This window comes from Abrus precatorius, unplaced genomic scaffold, assembly GCF_003935025.1.
Source record: "Abrus precatorius isolate BTA unplaced genomic scaffold, Abrus_2018 Scaffold8, whole genome shotgun sequence".
In the NCBI taxonomy this organism is placed as follows: Eukaryota; Viridiplantae; Streptophyta; class Magnoliopsida; order Fabales; family Fabaceae; genus Abrus; species Abrus precatorius.
The window spans coordinates 26887754-26905328 of record NW_020874428.1 but is presented as its reverse complement, the minus strand read 5'-3'; the positions used below and the strand labels follow the sequence as shown (position 1 = coordinate 26905328).

At 32.8% G+C, this 17575-nt stretch overlaps 3 protein-coding genes across 8 annotated transcripts; 2 read left to right on the top strand and 1 right to left on the bottom strand.

Moving 5' to 3' along the window:
• The first annotated feature begins 1025 nt into the window (after positions 1–1025).
• On the top strand, positions 1026–4524 carry LOC113846675 (receptor-like protein 34). The gene has a single exon (XM_027475195.1). It carries the CDS (start codon positions 1075–1077, stop codon positions 4219–4221), a length of 3147 nt encoding a protein of 1048 aa, XP_027330996.1. The 5' UTR covers positions 1026–1074; the 3' UTR covers positions 4222–4524.
• Positions 4525–5699: 1175 nt separating this feature from the next.
• LOC113874581 (putative lipid-transfer protein DIR1) lies at positions 5700–6005 on the bottom strand. Its single transcript, XM_027512800.1, has one exon. The coding sequence runs from the start codon at positions 6003–6005 to the stop codon at positions 5700–5702; it is 306 nt and encodes a 101-aa protein (XP_027368601.1).
• Positions 6006–10229: 4224 nt separating this feature from the next.
• Positions 10230–16866, top strand: LOC113846331 (fimbrin-1-like). 6 transcript variants are annotated; one of them, XM_027474449.1, is made up of 15 exons: positions 10230–10494; positions 10885–11204; positions 11322–11492; positions 11697–11935; positions 12039–12210; positions 12315–12353; positions 12511–12579; positions 12707–12823; positions 13856–14067; positions 14520–14675; positions 15037–15236; positions 15469–15626; positions 15741–15837; positions 15988–16079; positions 16228–16866. In XM_027474449.1, the coding sequence occupies exons 2-15, from the start codon at positions 11118–11120 to the stop codon at positions 16501–16503; spliced, it is 2085 nt and encodes a 694-aa protein (XP_027330250.1). In that variant the 5' UTR covers positions 10230–10494; positions 10885–11117; the 3' UTR covers positions 16504–16866. The 6 variants fall into 6 exon arrangements, with proteins under 6 accessions (XP_027330250.1, XP_027330253.1, XP_027330251.1 ...); XM_027474452.1 differs by having other exon boundaries at positions 10289–10442; XM_027474450.1 differs by having other exon boundaries at positions 10316–10488; positions 10893–11204.
• The last annotated feature ends 709 nt before the right edge of the window (positions 16867–17575 follow it).

The following is a 17575-nucleotide window of genomic DNA, read 5'->3' as shown; positions in this document are numbered from 1 at the left end:
CTATGCACTGAAACTCTATCCATCACTTTCTTTATTAGAGTTAAATCCGTTTATCATGTACCAAATAAATAAGCATGTCCGAAAGCATAATATTAAAATATTTATCATGTATTAAGAAATGTAAAGTGGGAATGCAGGTTTGTTTACTCATTTAAATTCAAGTTTTGTAAACATAACTAACTTTAAATTAATTATAAATATATTATCACTTTCTCATTTTATATTTCTCAAACACTTTAGAAGAGCTAAATTCTACCCATTTTCAAATACTTTCATCCTCAAATTCCTAGGAAACGATATAATTACACATGTTTCATGACTCAATTGGCCGTAAAAACAAAGATTGAGTCATGAAACATCATCTTGTCAAGTACAAGCAGAAGTAATTATATGTTGAAGGTTTATTAAGGTTTGAGATGTTTTCTTGATATTCAGGAGGCATTTCAGAATTCAGACCACAATACATAATTTACCGGGCAAGGCAAAGCAATTTTGAGGTTTATTTCAATTTTAAAGTAAAGGTGATTTTACGGTATCTTTGAGGAGGTACCAATACTTTTTTTATGTGGTGCATTATATTTATAACATGTGTAATTATATCATAATTAAATGAGTTGGCAAAGAAAATTTAATAACCTTTTTTTTAAAAAAAATTGTAAAAAACCTATTATAGGGTATATTTTATAAATTTAAAAAATTATATTTTTAACTTGTATAATATTACATATGATTAAAAAGTTATATATAACAATCTTTTATTAAAAATTATAAATTCAATATATTAATACAAGATTTATTATTTAATGATTTCTTGTTACATGTAATGTGACTCAAATTAGAAAAATTGTTAAAAAAATATATAAAGACAACCATGGAAAGAGACATTGACTTTCAAGTCAATGCAACTAGCAATGGGGTTTTAGGGGTCTTGAAGCTGGTACCTAAATCAAAGCTCAATTTGACTGCATGTATCAATTTTTAAATTTGGCTATAAGTATGATCAATTTGCGTTGCTAAACATTCCCATTCCATTCTCCCTTTCCTTAGTTTCTTTTCTTTTGTATTAAAGTTTGAATGAAATCATTGATGGGGTGGTTTCTTATTATACTTTTACATGTGAGTTTGCATTTGTTACTCTTCCCTTTGTCATCCTCCCATTCCTCATGCAATCCAAATGATAGCTTTGCTTTGCTTCAATTCAAAACATCTTTTACCATTGATACTACTTACTATGCTGATGATTGTCAACGTGTTTATCCCAAGACAAAAACATGGAAAAATGGGACAGACTGCTGCTCATGGCTTGGGGTCACGTGCCATCCCACATCCGGTCACGTGATCGGACTCGATCTCACCTGCAGTGGGCTTTCTGGTAAAATCGAAGCAAACAGTAGCCTTTTCCGTCTTTCTCATCTCCAATCTCTCAATCTTGCTTTCAATGATCTCTCTCAATCTCCATTGTCATCTCTCTTTGGAGGGCTTACGAGTTTGACTCACCTCAACTTGTCTAATTCTAACATTGAAGGTGAAATTCCTATCCAAATCTCACACCTTTCAAAATTATCCTCACTTGATCTCTCTTTCAATTATGATTTAAGATGGAAAGAAAGGAGTTGGAAGAGGCTGCTCCAGAACGCAACACTTTTAAGGGACCTTGTTTTGGATTATACAGATATGTCTTCAACTTCAATCAAACCAATCAATCTCGCTTCATCTCTCAATATCTTGCATCTTTCACGATGTCAGTTCCAAGGATCAATTCCTCCCTCTTTCTCTAACCTCACCCATATTACTTCCTTGGATCTCTCACGGAACGAACTCAGTGGTTCAATCCCATCCTCTTTCTCTAACCTCACCCATCTTACTTCCTTGGATCTCTCGTCCAACAAACTCAGTGGTTCAATCCCATCCTCTTTCTCTAACCTCACCCATCTTACTTCCTTGGATCTCTCGTCCAACAAACTCAGTTCAATCCCATCCTCTTTCTCTAACCTCACCCATCTTACTTCCTTGGACCTCTCGTCCAACAAGCTCAGTTCAATCCCATCCTCTTTCTCTAACCTCACACGTCTCACTTCCTTGGATCTCTCATTCAACAAACTCAGTTCAATCCCATCCTCTTTCTCTAACCTCACCCGTCTCACTTCCTTGTATCTCTCATCCAACAACCTCGATGGTTCAATCCCAGATATGTTTGGTGGGCTAATCAATTTGGAAGCCGTCCGTCTCAATGACAACAAATTAGGAGGACAAATCCCATCTTCATTGTTTGACTTAACTCATCTTTCTCTTTTGGATTGTTCTTATAATCAATTAGAGGGCCCTCTGCCTACCAAAATAACTGCCCTTTCCAACCTAACTGATTTAAGCTTAAATAACAACTTACTAAACGAGACAATTCCCTCTTGGTGTTTGTCTTTGCCATCTTTGGTGTCTTTAGATCTATCCACTAATCACTTCACACACTTCAGAGTGCATATAACTGATATAAGTGCAATCCCATCATCTTCCTTGCAGTATCTAGATTTGTCCAACAACAAGCTGCATGGAAATATTCCACAATCAATTTTCAGCCTTGCAAACCTTATTTACTTAGATATGTCGTCAAACAACTTGAATGGTTCTGTCCACTTTTCACTCGGACTTCAATATCTGACATATCTTTCCCTTTCACATAACGGTAAATTATCACTAAACTTCACATTTGATTCCAATCACAGTTTTTCTAACCTAACAGAAATGGACTTATCTTCTATAAGTTTAACTGAATTTCCTAATTTATTTGGAAAATTCCCATGTTTGGGTTATCTAGACATGTCCAATAACGGACTTGCTGGAAGAGTACCTAATTGGTTACATGAAATGAGTTCATTGTATTATTTGAACTTCTCTCAAAACCTGTTGACATCATTGGACCAATTTCCGTTGAACTACCAGTTGAAAGGCCTTGATCTTAGTTTCAACTTATTGGCCGGTGACATCTCTTCCTCAATTTGCAATGCAAGTTCACTTCGGATTCTCAACTTGTCCCACAACACCTTAACAGGCACAATTCCACAATGCCTTGCAAATTTATCATCACTGTCTGTTTTGGATCTACAAATGAACAAACTTTATGGCATTTTACCAAGTAACTTCTCAAAGAACAACGAGCTCACAACTCTGAATCTTAATGACAACCAATTAGAAGGTCTTCTGCCAGAATCGTTGTCCAATTGCACAAATCTAGAGGTCTTAAATCTTGGCAACAATCAAATACAAGATACATTTCCCCAATCGCTTCAAACTTTACCAAATTTGAAAGTATTGGTTTTGCGGGCCAATAAGTTGCATGGTCCCCTTGCCCTTTTAAAGACCAAACATCCATTTCCCAATTTAATTATTTTTGATATCTCATCCAACAACTTCAGTGGCCCCGTACCAAAAGCCTACATAAAAAATTTTAAAGCCATGAAGAATGTTTTTCCAATGGAAATGGGCTACAATTTGCCATACTTGGAGAATAATTCAATGAATCAAACATACATTGATTCTGTGACTGTAACAACAAAAGCGATCAGTATGACGCTCTTGAAAATTCCAAGAAACTTTGTAAACATTGATTTATCGGAAAACAAATTTGAAGGGGAGATTTCAGATGTTATTGGAGAGCTTCATGCACTCAAAGGGCTCAACCTTTCGCATAACAGACTCAATGGTTCTATTCCCCAATCCATGGGAAATTTGACAAACATGGAATCATTGGATCTCTCCTCCAATATGCTCACCGGCAGGATTCCTACGGAATTAATCAATTTGAACTTTCTTGAGGTCCTGAATCTTTCTCAAAACCATCTTGTTGGAGAGATACCTCAAGGAAAACAGTTCAATACTTTTTCAAATGATTCCTATGAAGGAAATTTGGGGTTATGTGGACTCCCATTGTCAATAACATGCAGCAACAAGCATGAACAACATTCTCCACCTTTATCAGCCTTGCAGGATGAACAAAAATTTGGATTTGGTTGGAAAGCAGTGGCTATAGGATATGGATGTGGAATGGTATTTGGGATGGGCATGGGGTGTTGCGTGCTCTTAATAGGAAAGCCTGAATGGCTTGTGAGGATGGTTGGAGGTAGACCTAACAAAAGGGTGAAAAGGATGAATAAATGGATATGTGATGAGTGGAGAATGTCTTGTTGCACACCTTCCCGTTCAACTTCACTTCTTCCATCTTGGTAAACAAAACTTAAGGGCAAGAACCTTATCACACTGCATTTCATGGGAGATCTGATTCAAAGTTTGTAAAATGAATGTGTTATACTTTTGTTTTAGGAGGTAATAGAGTATGATATACTTTATTTCCCTGGAATTTTGTTTCATTTAATTCATACAATTGTTAGTGTTGGTAGTTATTTATTTTTAAAACATTGTTTATATGTCGGTCATTGCAAGAATGTTTTGTTCACGAATGCATTTGTCTCATTTTGTTTAAGTATGTTAATTCACAGGATCAGCTTCAAATATAGTCTATTCAATTTTCTGTCTGTCTATCTAACCACCTTATTTCAACCCTTTCTAGCGTTGTTTGGCAGCCGAGCACACGCCTTAAGTAATTCATTTTTCTACTTTTACATAAATGAAAATGTTTTCTTCATTGATCAAATATTTGAAGTGCACTCCATTTTTGGTCAAATATCTAAAATAAACGAAAATCAAATGAAACATTGAGAAGGTCTTTGACTGGAAATTAGAAATCAATCTCAGAAATTTAAAATGCCTGACAGAGAGGAAAACTGCGAAATTATATGCTGTCGTGAATAATGGCTTTCTGAGAAAATCTAGCATGACAATCAGGTCGAGATTGTTCTTAATAAAATCCTATTTGTCAAGGCTGTTAGAAAGCTGAGTAGTGCATGGCCTTGGACGCTGATTCATAGAGAACGTAAATCTCTCTAATCTGACTTCTGATTGGCTGTTGATTCTTTTTGTTCTTTTGGTTCTTTAATATTGCTAAGAACTTATTTACTCGATGTTTTCCTCCCATGTTTTTTGTTGGCTTTGTTTAAAGAAGCTAGATTACCAATTACGTTGGAGAGTGTCTTAGAAAAGCACTTTCATACTCATAGAGGTGTTGTGAAGAAGACCATTACTATCTATATTTATTAATTATTGCTACGGTGTCTCGTTAAGGATTTTATTAAGTATTCTGTCTCGTGTATATACAGGCTGTCTCCTAGTTTCATTTATTGATTTTCCTCCTTTAATTCAGAACCCAAAAACCAAACATTTTATTAAACATGTTACAAGTTTCAGGAAGAGGGAATGATAGAATAGATGTCTTGATATTCTTGTAGACATGGAGGAAAAAGAGTAATCATATCTTGTATTGTTATACATCAAATCTTTTGCAGCATCTGCAAGATCAGATACTGGCACACCACACATCTGCCAGAAAACTTATGGGCAAAGCACACTGATTAAAACAAACTACACCTTTATTTGAGGGGTAACAAATTCTGTCTTAAAAGCGTCTTCAGTGTTCACAAAACACATGAAAGCAAGTGAAGACTAATAGGATCTTGAAATGATGTGACCTTCATTACTTATGTCACTAAGCTGCAATAACAAAGATGATTGAGTCATGAAGCTATACCTCGTCAAAAATAAGCATAAGCTAATTATAAGTTCAAACTCTATTGAGGCTAAAGATTATTACCTCAACAATTAGGAGGGTTTTTCATACCACATTTACCAGGCAAAGCCAAAGCATTTTTGGGGTTTATTCCAATTGAAGGGAGGATGGACTTGTATCCGCAAAGGCACGGCAAATTGGCCTGGCGAATAACTGCACAACATTTTTCATCTGGTGGTGGCGGGTTTTGACCACTAACTGCTGCACGACATAATTTTAGCTGATTTGAGTCTATGTTACATATCTGAAAAGGTTTGGCACCACTCAACAAGGAAATAAGAAGTGCTGCTACCAGCCACTGAACCAAAGTGTTGCCACTAGACTGTGCCATTCTCTCATTAACCAGGTGTTGAGTTAGCTTGGTCTAGTATACTATACTCTTTTGCATTCATGAAGTTAATTTATAGTGATGTTTAGAATATAGTTGGTATAATTATTTGCATTTTTTTAGCCTCTATAGTTTCACTCACACTTAGGTGTGGCATGTGAGTGCTTTTGGTAGAAGTTCACGAGATAGATTTCCACTGTAATAGTGATAGTAATCATAACAAAACGAAAGTTACGCTGGCCCATTACTCGCTAATAAACAAAAACGGTTCATAATGTTGAAGGCCTACCTTGAATCTGATCATTAATGACTCTATGCAGACACACAAGTTCTCTGTTTTGGTTTCTGTTCATTACGCGTTTTGTTTGATATTTAATAATACTGCCAAAAATTGAATAATAAAAAACTATAAAGTTGATCCACCTTCTTTTGTTAACAAAAACTTTTTATGCGTAGAGGAAGAATTAATTTCATTGACTTCAGGGACCCTGGATTGAGGTTCTCATTCTCTATCCTAAATTGTTCTTTAGGCATTACTAAATTCATGAAATAAAAATTAAGTTGATAATGAAACATTGGTGGGACAGGAGGAATATTGCACTCATGGACAATCATAAAGATTGCTTGTGGGAACATTATTTAATAATAAAATTTATTGAAATAAGTTAAAAATAATTCATTTTGATAAATTATAAAAATTATTGTCATAAAAGTTGATAAGGAAATATTGGTGGAATACGAGGAATATGGCCAAAAGATAATATCACATTAGTGGAATATGATGAATATTGCACTAATGGTGGGTTTAGGAATAGTTTATGTTATAAATTTAATTAAAATAAGTTAAAAACAATTTACTTTGATAAATTATATAAAAAATTATTAAAATTAATTTATGAAAGTTATATATTATTTTTTATAAGCTATTCATGAGCCTATAATAACAGGGATTGATCTTTGCAATGATCGCCTCCATTGAGACACTTTCGGTGCAATTAGTCTTGTGCTTAAAAGGGTATGTGACTAATACCTTTGTAAGGATCTCAAAAACTAAAGTTGGAATCAGAACACTAATGGGCTATGATGAATATCGCACTTGTTAACAATAAATTACACATTTAAATAGATCAAGTGTAGGTGATGGAAATATTCTACTACCTGAAATCACCATCACCCCAAAAAAAAATGAGAATCAAAACGTTTGTGGGTTGTTGTGAATATTGTACTCGGCTTAAATAAATTATACAGTAAAATAGATTAACGTTGTAGGTGAAGAAAGCTATTACATCTTTACTGTATGTACATAGAGACTATTGGTATGATTATAACTTTTAGCACCATGGAGAACTCATCTTCAATATATAGGATCAAATTCTTAGCTTCATTGAGTTTATGAGATAAATGTTATTAATAATCTGAAAATTGACTTCTGTGAGATTGTCTTTCTCCTTTTACCATTGGAGTTCTTCCTTGCATAAATCAACATGGCATCATCTTCTCAGTTCCTTGTGTTTCATCTCAGATAACTATTGGTCAGATGTTGAATAGGGTTATAATGCAAATGTACCCTTTGACGAAGACATTATATGTCAATGATTACAAGGTTGTCTTTCACTGTAGATTCATCACTATGATTTATTGTGATTGAATTTCCATTGTTCCAGCAATGCAAAGAGAGACTACCCCTAAGGTTTCTTGTTCTTAGTAGCTCTACTAAAAGTTTTTTTTTTTTTTTTCACTTAATAATAGTGCTTTTACTTTTGTATTTTACTATTAACTCTCACTTGATGCACAAACTATAATCTATAATAATACAAAACATACAATTAATTATTGAAATGGTATGTTGCTATTGTTATTTGGGCTCAGTTGTGGAAATTTAATTTTACTAAGAAAATTCACCATTGACAAGTACTGAAAATTTAATTTTAAAAATAAACTTTCTGAAAATTATCGGAAGGTTTCTAGAAACTAAATTCTATATGTAAATCAAACTTTCAAAATATAATTATAAAATTAGATTTTCATTGTTTTCAACTCTTCAATATGTAAACCCAAATATCCATAATAGAAATACCCAATTAGGGATAGCCCATTGTACAACCAAATCTGGTCCAATTTCAACATTTAAGTTGATATCTTCAACCTCCAACACCCCAGGCCCGTTATACGAGGCTTAAAGCTATTGAGCAAAACTCCAAAACCCTTTCTGACAGTTTCTTTGTTTGACGCTGATCTATGATGATATCGTTGTTTGATCTGACCCCACCCCATGAATGAATAATGGAAGTTAATGTTAAGAATTAAGAATAATAAGATAGAGAATTGGAATGTGGTGTGGTGGTGGCACATGCTCTTTGTCATCGACAATGGTTACAGCAACCACTTCTCGGTCGGTTTGGCGGTGGCTGTTAGCTACGCTATGGCGTGAACACCACTAACTCAATCTCATTAATTATGCCCTTACAATCTAATCATTACACCTTCTTTAAGACATATTATCAAAATCAATTAGCCCTTTCTGTTTGTATTTTCTCATTATTTTTGATAGGTTGAATTTGAATTTTTTTTATAAGAATAATGCATATTAGATCAACTGACATAGAGATTTTGTTACAGGAGTATGTTTTAAAGAAAAATTATGCATTTTTTATCAAATAAAATAAGTGCTTATTACTGTATATTTTATTACCTCTTACTATTTATTATACATTATCCATATTTAATATAATATTAATAATAATGATTATTTTACGCGTGAGAAAGTATAAAATTCTCTTTTAATTTTCACGAAATTATTTATAAAATAATAATTATTAACTAGTAATTTGTAAGCCTGCATTTTAAATATATTAATAATGTATTACGTATTTGTTAAACCAAAATGTATGACTCATGTGTTTATGCTTTGTGTTGAAAAGTAAAAGTCGTCTTTTAATCAGCGTTCATTAGTTTGACTATTAAAAATAAAATATTCTATTCCTTTTTTAATTTTCATTTTATGTGAAATTTTAGAAGTAATAAGACTATTATTTTTCCTACGGTAGTTGTTGTTATTTTTCTCTTATGTTATATATACTTTTTACTAATTCCCTCAAATTTTATTTTTAAAAATTTTTCTCTCTTAAGATAATTAGTATTGTTTATTTGTTCTTTCTTATGAGTTGCTTTTTTATGTAATTTCTTATGTTCTAATTGCTAATGGGACCTTTTGAATTGTTCTATCTCATTGCCAATCCTCAATCATGCATGACAAATTGAATAATGTATTTCACAAAATGGAAAATGAGAGTTGCGTGAATTATAAATGTTTCCTTGTTGTAAGGGAATGTGCTGAGGATAAATTAGAATCAAACATTAATGTCAACTTTATCTTCTTTTTTAATTGTTCATTTGTATTACATAATACTTTGTGATTAAAAAGGACTTCACTAATCAATAAAGTAAAATTGTTGATAAAAAACTAAAAATTAGGAAATCAATTGCCAAATGAAATCAATATAACAAATTGCTAGTTTAAGAATGATTAGATTACCTCTTTAATTTTTTTTCAACCTTGAAATATAACTTAAGATTATTAATTGAAAATTGAAAATTGAAAATTATTTTTTATTAAAACTTGTGGTGATATAAACTTTAATATACCTCTAATATAATTTTTTTATTCCTTAATTATTTAACGAATGTTTTCATAGCATATGTAATTAAGTGTAAAATTAATTTTATATTTAAACTAGAGTAAAGTTATTACGACAAACCTGTCCATGCCATTAAAAAGTTAATTCTTACATTTTAATAAAAATTCATATTTTAATAAAATTTTATGATTAAAAATGATTAAAACAGATACTATAGTTATATTCCAAAATTAATTTTACTAAACTTTAAAATAAACAACATTAATCTCTTGATTTGGATTGCCATGGAAAAATAACATGGTTGAATAGAAAATTGGGCACGAGATTTGATGGAATATAATTAGAAAATGATAATAATAATAATAATAATAATAATAATAATGTTGCGTAATGTGTTGGTCACTTGGTCCCAAATCTAATCACAGCTGTGATGAGAAGCGTGGGCATGATGACTGGTGTGTTTTGGTGAGATCACAAAATAAGATCAAAGTCGGTTGCAGAAAACACCAAAAAAACTATACACCCAGAGAGTGACGTGTGCCAAGCCTAGAGCGACTTAAATAAGTTCCCATACTCTCGCGGTTAAGCCACGCGCGTAACAAAACGAACGTGAATCTAAACAAAAACAAGAGAAAACAAAGTCATACGAGTCACACGGTTCGGGGTGCGGGTCTCTACTCTTCTCTATCACTTTGCCTACCCACTAAGAAAAATCGATCCTTTCTTCTCTCCCATACTCTTCTCTTCTGCATCTCGGCATCATGTTCCTTCATTCAATGTGCTGTTTCTGAAATAATGAGGGGTAGTTGAACATTCAAACATTCAAACAACCCATACCTGATTTTTATGTATGGGTATGTCCTCATTATTACTTTCACTGATTCACTTATTAACGTGTTCCCTGCAAATAACAATTACAATGTACCAGTTTCCGCGTGGTGCTTACTCAAGTTCTCTTCTTCATTGATCTCAACCGTCAAAATTCTATTTTGTTTTGTGGGGTGGAGGGGTAGATTGTAATAACATTAAGACTTTAACCGTGTTCGTGAAAAAACAATTAGATAGATGTGAAATGTGTCATACGCTTTTCGTGTGTTTGATGGAATTGAGTTTCTGGCCATTTTTTAGTGATGAGGTTTGAGATTTTCAATAACTAATCTAACAAACTCCTTTTTTGTTTTTTAACCTTCGTGTGTTATATTTGCTCTGTTTTCCTTTTTTAAGCTTATCTTTTGTTTGTGCAGTCTGTCAGGATAACGTTGGACAGATCGGTGACTTTAGGAGTTAATCCACTTATTGTTTGGGGTTTTGTTATAGAATTTGATCGTGTAAAATTGCATCTGGCAATAGGTTGTTGAGGAGTGCACCTTGTTTGTTTACGCAAATATTTTAAAGCTTTTCTAGGGGCTTTTTGTAGTTTGGGGACATAATTTGTAGCTTTGGTTGGCCATCTGTTGTGTATTATTGATTCTCCAAGATGTCAAAATTTGAGGGTGTTATTGTCTCCGATCAATGGCTTCAAAGCCAGTTTACGCAGGTTGAACTTCGCAGCCTGAAATCAAAAGTAAGCTCATTTGGACATTTTGATCCTATTTTATTATTCTTTTAAATGTGGTGCCTTTCATACTTCTTGTTTTTTTTTTCTTTTACCTATATTTGGCCCTTCTTTCTGGTGTTGTAGTTTGTCTCTTTAAAGAATCAGAATGGAAATGTTACGTTTGGAGATTTGCCACCTTTAATGGTGCAGCTAAAGGCATTCAGAGATATGTACGGTGAGGATGAGATTAGGGGGATCTTGGGTGAGTCAGGCACTGACTTTACCAATGATGTTGATTTTGAAGGCTTCTTAAGGGTTAGGAATATCATTTCTCTGACTTTTCTTTTTTTCAATGTTGTTAAATTTGATGACATTTTCCATTTTGTGAAATTATAAAAATGGGATGTTACGTTTAAATTAGTTTTGTTAATGGAACAGTTTATGTGCTATATATAACATCAAATATAATGGATGTTACTAAATGTATGTAACTTTCAATTATTGCGTTTTTTCATGCAGGCATATTTGAATTTGCAAAGCCAAGCTATAGCAAAACAAGGTGGCAGGAAGCACTCATCATCATTCCTCAAGGAAACTGTAACCACCCTTCTTCATACGATCAGTGAATCCGAAAAAGCCTGCTATGTCACCCACATAAACAGCTACCTTGGCGATGATCCCTTTTTGCAGCAATATCTTCCATTGGACCCAGCTACAAACGATATATTTGATCTTGCAAAAGATGGCGTTCTTCTGTGGTATATAAGCAGGGTCTGCTGATTGTTGCATTTTACTTATGTGTGTATGATTGTACAGCCCTTTAATATATTCCGGCTTTGATATATGTTGTGCCTAATGCAGTAAGCTCATAAATGTTGCTGTGCCTGGGACCATAGATGACCGAGCCATCAATGCCAAACGAAATCCTACTCTTTGGGAGAGAAATGAGAACCATACTCTGTGCCTCAATTCTGCCAAGGCTATTGGCTGCACGGTGGTTAACATTGGTACACAAGACTTAGTTGAAGGAAGAGTAAGTTTTAGCAATCTGAGCTCCCCATAATCTTCTATCCATATTCACTTAGGTTCTTAATATTTAGTCTTTATGACATTATTGTTTGGTTGTTTATGTTGCAGCCTCATCTTGTTCTAGGGTTGATTTCCCAGATCATAAAGGTAACTATTCAAATGTCACATTTCATTTATTTCTTTATTGGTTTAGTTGCTTGAATTTGCTTGTATGCTGACATTATTTGTTTTCTTAATGGCCTAATAGATCTTTTGACTTTAGAAATGTTTACTTAGTCATCTCCCACTTTCTTGGTGATTTCAGATTCAACTGCTGGCAGATCTCAACCTTAAGAAGACACCTCAACTTGTGGAATTGGTTGATGACAGCCAGGTAAGGACATGTGCATATTTCTTCTTTAATTTTTGTTTTAATTGCAATTAAATTTAATTTAATTTTTTCATTTTACACAATGTATTTTAGGATAACTAATTAATCTTGCTTTTTGTTGTTGTCTCAGGAGATTGAAGAGCTTCTTAATTTGTCTCCTGAAAAGGTTCTACTAAAATGGATGAACTTTCATCTCCAAAGAGGAGGTTACCAGAAAACTGTCAAAAATTTTTCTTCTGATGTTAAGGTATATATATGAGCACTTTTTCAAAAAAATTTGTTAGAGTAACTAATTTATGATTAGTTTATTTTGTTTTTAACTATTTTTGTATACTTATGAGTACAAGTGTTCAACTAAATAAATGCAATTTGAGGATTTTTTTTAAAATTAATTTTAGTATTGATAGTTATAAAGCTGTGCAATGTCTATATTTTTTTAATCATTTTATTTTGGTATGTATCATTTTATATCTTCTCTATCATAAATTTGAGTTTTGAAGAATTTGAAATTGTGTTTATTCTTCAAGGTTTCTTACCTTGTGTCTTTATGTGAAAGAAAGGTTTAAAGCATATGGTTATTAACAGAATAAATGATCTAAAAATAATAAAAAATTTACTTTTGAGATGGTAAGCCCTGGTACAATGTCAAGATTGAGTATTATTGAGCCCCATATTCTAAAAATAGGTTTTTTTAAGTGAAATATTTTTTATGAAATTGCTCAAATGTATATGTTACATTAAAATATTGTGAAATGTATTCATAAAAGGTGAAGATATATGTTAGATTAAAATAAAGTGGGAACTCTTACATATTTATTATTCTTAAGATGGATAAATGGGCAACATGAAGTTCCGAACATGAATATATCCATATTTATGAATATGCATAAGCACATCTATATGTACACACACACACACTATACTTTTGATGTATGGCTGCTCTAAGTACGTAATCTTGAATTATCTTTAATTTTTCATGCTTCATGGAATGTGAATTTCTAAGTACGTAAGGCTTGACCTGGAAGATGTTCACTCATGTGAAATTTCTAACTATGTAATGGCTGCTTTAAGTACATAAATTTAAATAACAACTGGGAATAAAAAAATCAAATTCCAATTTTTCTAATTTTTGTTCCTTCAAAATTATGATTCCTACATCTTTATGACTTCTATACCAATAATGTCATGAACTCATGGGAGTTTTGCCTCTACAATTTGAAATTGAATCAAGCTATTATCAATCCATTATCCTTATGTGTTCATGCCCATATATTCACAGGATGGAGAGGCTTATGCTTATCTGCTTAATGTCCTTGCCCCTGAACATTGTAGTCCAGCCACCTTGGATACTAAGGATGTAAATGATAGGGCAAATCTGGTTCTTGATCATGCAGAGAGAATGGGTTGCAAAAGATACCTGACTTCAAGGGACATTGCAGAGGGTACCTCAAATTTGAATCTTGCATTTGTCGCACAATTGTTTCATCACAGGTAAGAAATGAATTGCATAGTTAATTTTATGCAGACGGTTTGATAATTTAAATAAATTTCTATATGCATGTGCAGTTCTCATGAGTGGACGATCCTTTTTTTTAATCTGCATGTTGTTATCATAATCATTATTGTCATGCATCTGAGTGGTAGTAGGTAGGGTAAGCTGTAGGAATTGCAATGCGTTAGAATAATCTTATGGTATGTGTTTTTATACATGAGGCACAAAGAAAGACAAACAATATTGAGTTCCCTTGAGGCAAAAAATCAAATAATTTTATTATTTGGAGATTAAAAAGTAGAGTAGGTAGTTTACAATCGACCTAGACAATCAATAATCATCTTCTTACTTTTCTGAACATACTTTGGTTTAGCAGCATTACATATGTTGATTTCTGGATCTTTTGTTTTCAATTGCTGTAGTCATTTAATTAGGACCCTACACAATGCAGGAGTGGTCTATCTACAGACACTAAAAAAATATCATATGCTGAGATGATGACGGATGATGTGCAAACATCTAGAGAAGAGAGATGCTTCCGGCTGTGGATCAATAGCCTTGGAATTTCTACTTACGTAAATAATCTGTTTGAGGATGTCAAAAATGGGTATGTGTTCCTTCTTTAAACTGCATTTACCATTTTGTTGAAATCTAAAGCCTTATATATATGTGTAAAAATGTAAATTTTCTGGATCTCAAAATGTAATGACCAAAGGAGCCATTGGCACACATTTATCCACTGATCCTGTAGGCCTGCAATTGCTCTTATATATACATATACATTTACACACACACAGACATATATATGTTTGTGTGCATCTTTGTCTTTGGGTTTTTCTTTTTCAAGTTTCTGGTAATTTTCCAGCTACACCATGTTGGGGAAAAGGAAATGAATGCGATATCCAAATTTAATTTATAAATTTACCAGGTTCTTAATGTGTTTGATTCCTTTTACTTTCTGCATGTAGATGGATACTTTTAGAAGTGCTAGACAAGATTTTTCCAGGATCAGTTAACTGGAAACAGGCAACTAGACCTCCAATTAAAATGCCATTCAGAAAAGTAGAGAACTGCAATCAGGTCATAAAAATTGGTAAAGAGCTGAGATTCTCACTAGTCAATGTTGCTGGCAATGACATTGTGCAAGGAAATAAGAAGCTTGTTCTTGGTAAACTCTTCATCTCACTATAGCTTCCACACGAATGTTGTGGACATATTTGCTTTTATTTAGCTTTTTATGCCCCTATTCCCACCTATCTGTTTTATCTTTCTATTTCTGTGGCAGTTTTACGGATAAAAGTTAGTATTCCAAATTTTTGGCCAAACCAAAAATATTGGCAAGCATTGCAGTTGTGACTTCCTTGAAAGAGACTTACTTTTCATAGAATTTTATTTTTCAGCTTTACTGTGGCAGCTGATGAGATTCACAATTCTTCAACTGTTGAAAAATTTGAGAAATCATTCCCAAGGAAAGGAGATCAGTGATGCTGATATCCTGAAATGGGCAAACAGAAAAGTGAAGAGCACTGGCAGAACTTCTCACATAGAGAGTTTCAAGGTTTTTCCTGAAAGAAATTCTCTGTTTTGTTTCCTGCTAACAGTGCCTAATAACAGTAAACTAAAATGATGTTTTACGAGTGACACGTTTTTTTTAATGTAATTTTATCTACAGGACAAGAGCTTATCAAGTGGACTCTTTTTCCTTGAGCTTCTGAGTGCTGTTGAGCCAAGGGTTGTCAATTGGAACCTTGTCACTAAGGGTGAAAGTGGTATGATTTATTTCAAATGTTACCGTTTTGCGTTTGGCTATTTCCATAGGGATAAATAGATAATAGATAAAACGGTCCTTTGTATAACATGTAATGGCTTAGCTATTTTTCTCATCCCTCCTAAATTGGCTTAATTTGTTGTTATTGTAGATGATGAGAAGAAGTTGAATGCCACCTATATAATCAGTGTTGCGCGAAAGCTTGGTTGTTCCATCTTTTTGTTACCTGAGGACATTATGGAGGTATGTTTGTCACCTTAGTTTCATTCATGTTTGCTACAGAACTTTATATACACCATGTAATAAGGAAAAGATACCAAAAAAATTACCTAACACCTTCCAAATTGACTTTGTTTATGATGTGCTTGATTCTTTGTTGATCTCATGGCAGGTAAATCAGAAGATGATTCTCACTCTTGCAGCCAGTTTAATGTATTGGAGCCTACAACAGACTGAAGATTCAGATTCACTTCCTTCACCTGCTGACACTGCTACTACCACCACGCCGGAAGCATCCCCAGCACCTTCGGTTTGTGGCGAAGATGAAAGTTCCTCCCTCGGTGGTGAATTCTCCAACTTGAGTGTTGATGATGCTACCTCTGACACAACAGCCTCTTCTTCACAACTTGAGTCTGATGGAATTCCTGCAGGAGATGAGCTGTTGTGAGTGTAATTTGCATTTTGCAAAGCTTTCATGGCATGAGATGAGTCTCAAGTGTTTTTGTTAGAGCATATAATACAGCAAAGCTTAAGAATCACCTCCACCAAAATCTCAACCTTCAAAAAAGTTACCAATGTAAACCTATAGAATAGATGTGAATAGTTTGTACAAAAATATCTTGTTCTTTGGCTTAATGAGAGGGAACAAAATAAAAGCTTAAGAGGGGTAGAAAGAAATGAGAGAGATCAATAAGGGGGATTCACACAACTTGTCCCTTATTACCGGATTATTCTTTTTAAGAAGGTTCCATTGCAACTCTAGTTGTATTTTCTCATTCATTATGTTACCATGGCAACCCACAATTATGACCATTTGCTGTGTCAGAAAACACAGAAGTTAATAAGCTATTATTCATGCTTACACAGAAATATAAGGTTCAACCTGATAAAAGTAAAGCAAAAAGATGAAATGATGTGAATATCTCAACTCTGAAGCTATCAAGCTATAACGCATTTAAGAAATTTTAAAATTAAAAATATTAACAATGTTTTTTTTTTCCCTGTAAATTTCAATGCATCATTAATGTGTTTAAACAAGAGTATATGTCACGTATCAAAAAGTTACACAATAGTATATTTTTATACGAATAAAAATGGATAAAAATATGTCTGAATATATTGGCTTAAATAACCAATTCGTTTCTAAAAATATTTGATTTTATTTTTTTTAAATTATTCAATTTTAGTTTTTATATTTTAAAAGAAACACATTATTTATTAAACTATATGCTTTTTTGTTTTTTGTATAAACTAACATTAATAAAATATTATAAAAATTAAAATCAAAGACATAATATTTTCAAGGATTAATAACTTATTTAAATATTATATAAAAAAATTCATATAATTATAAATTATATACTCTATATCATCTTTTATATATTAAAATGAGTTTTGATTCTTAAACTACAGTTTTTTAAGAAATATCTTAAATAAAAATATTTTAAAGAGGTAATTATCATTTTATTATCTTGTTTGATAAATGTTATTAAATAATAACTTTATTTTAATTTTAAAAT

What these genes read in the sequence shown, in the direction of transcription:
- LOC113874581 (XM_027512800.1), bottom strand. Translation starts at nt 6,005, where the DNA reads ATGGCACAGTCTAGTGGCAACACTTTGGTTCAGTGGCTGGTAGCAGCA.
- LOC113846675 (XM_027475195.1), top strand. Translation starts at nt 1,075, where the DNA reads ATGAAATCATTGATGGGGTGGTTTCTTATTATACTTTTACATGTGAGT.
- LOC113846331 (XM_027474449.1), top strand. Translation starts at nt 11,118, where the DNA reads ATGTCAAAATTTGAGGGTGTTATTGTCTCCGATCAATGGCTTCAAAGC. An exon ending in ATTTTGAAGGCTTCTTAAGG is followed by an intron (nt 11,493 to 11,696) that starts GTTAGGAATATC and finishes TTTTTCATGCAG; the next exon opens with GCATATTTGAATTTGCAAAG. An exon ending in TGTCACTAAGGGTGAAAGTG is followed by an intron (nt 15,838 to 15,987) that starts GTATGATTTATT and finishes TTGTTATTGTAG; the next exon opens with ATGATGAGAAGAAGTTGAAT.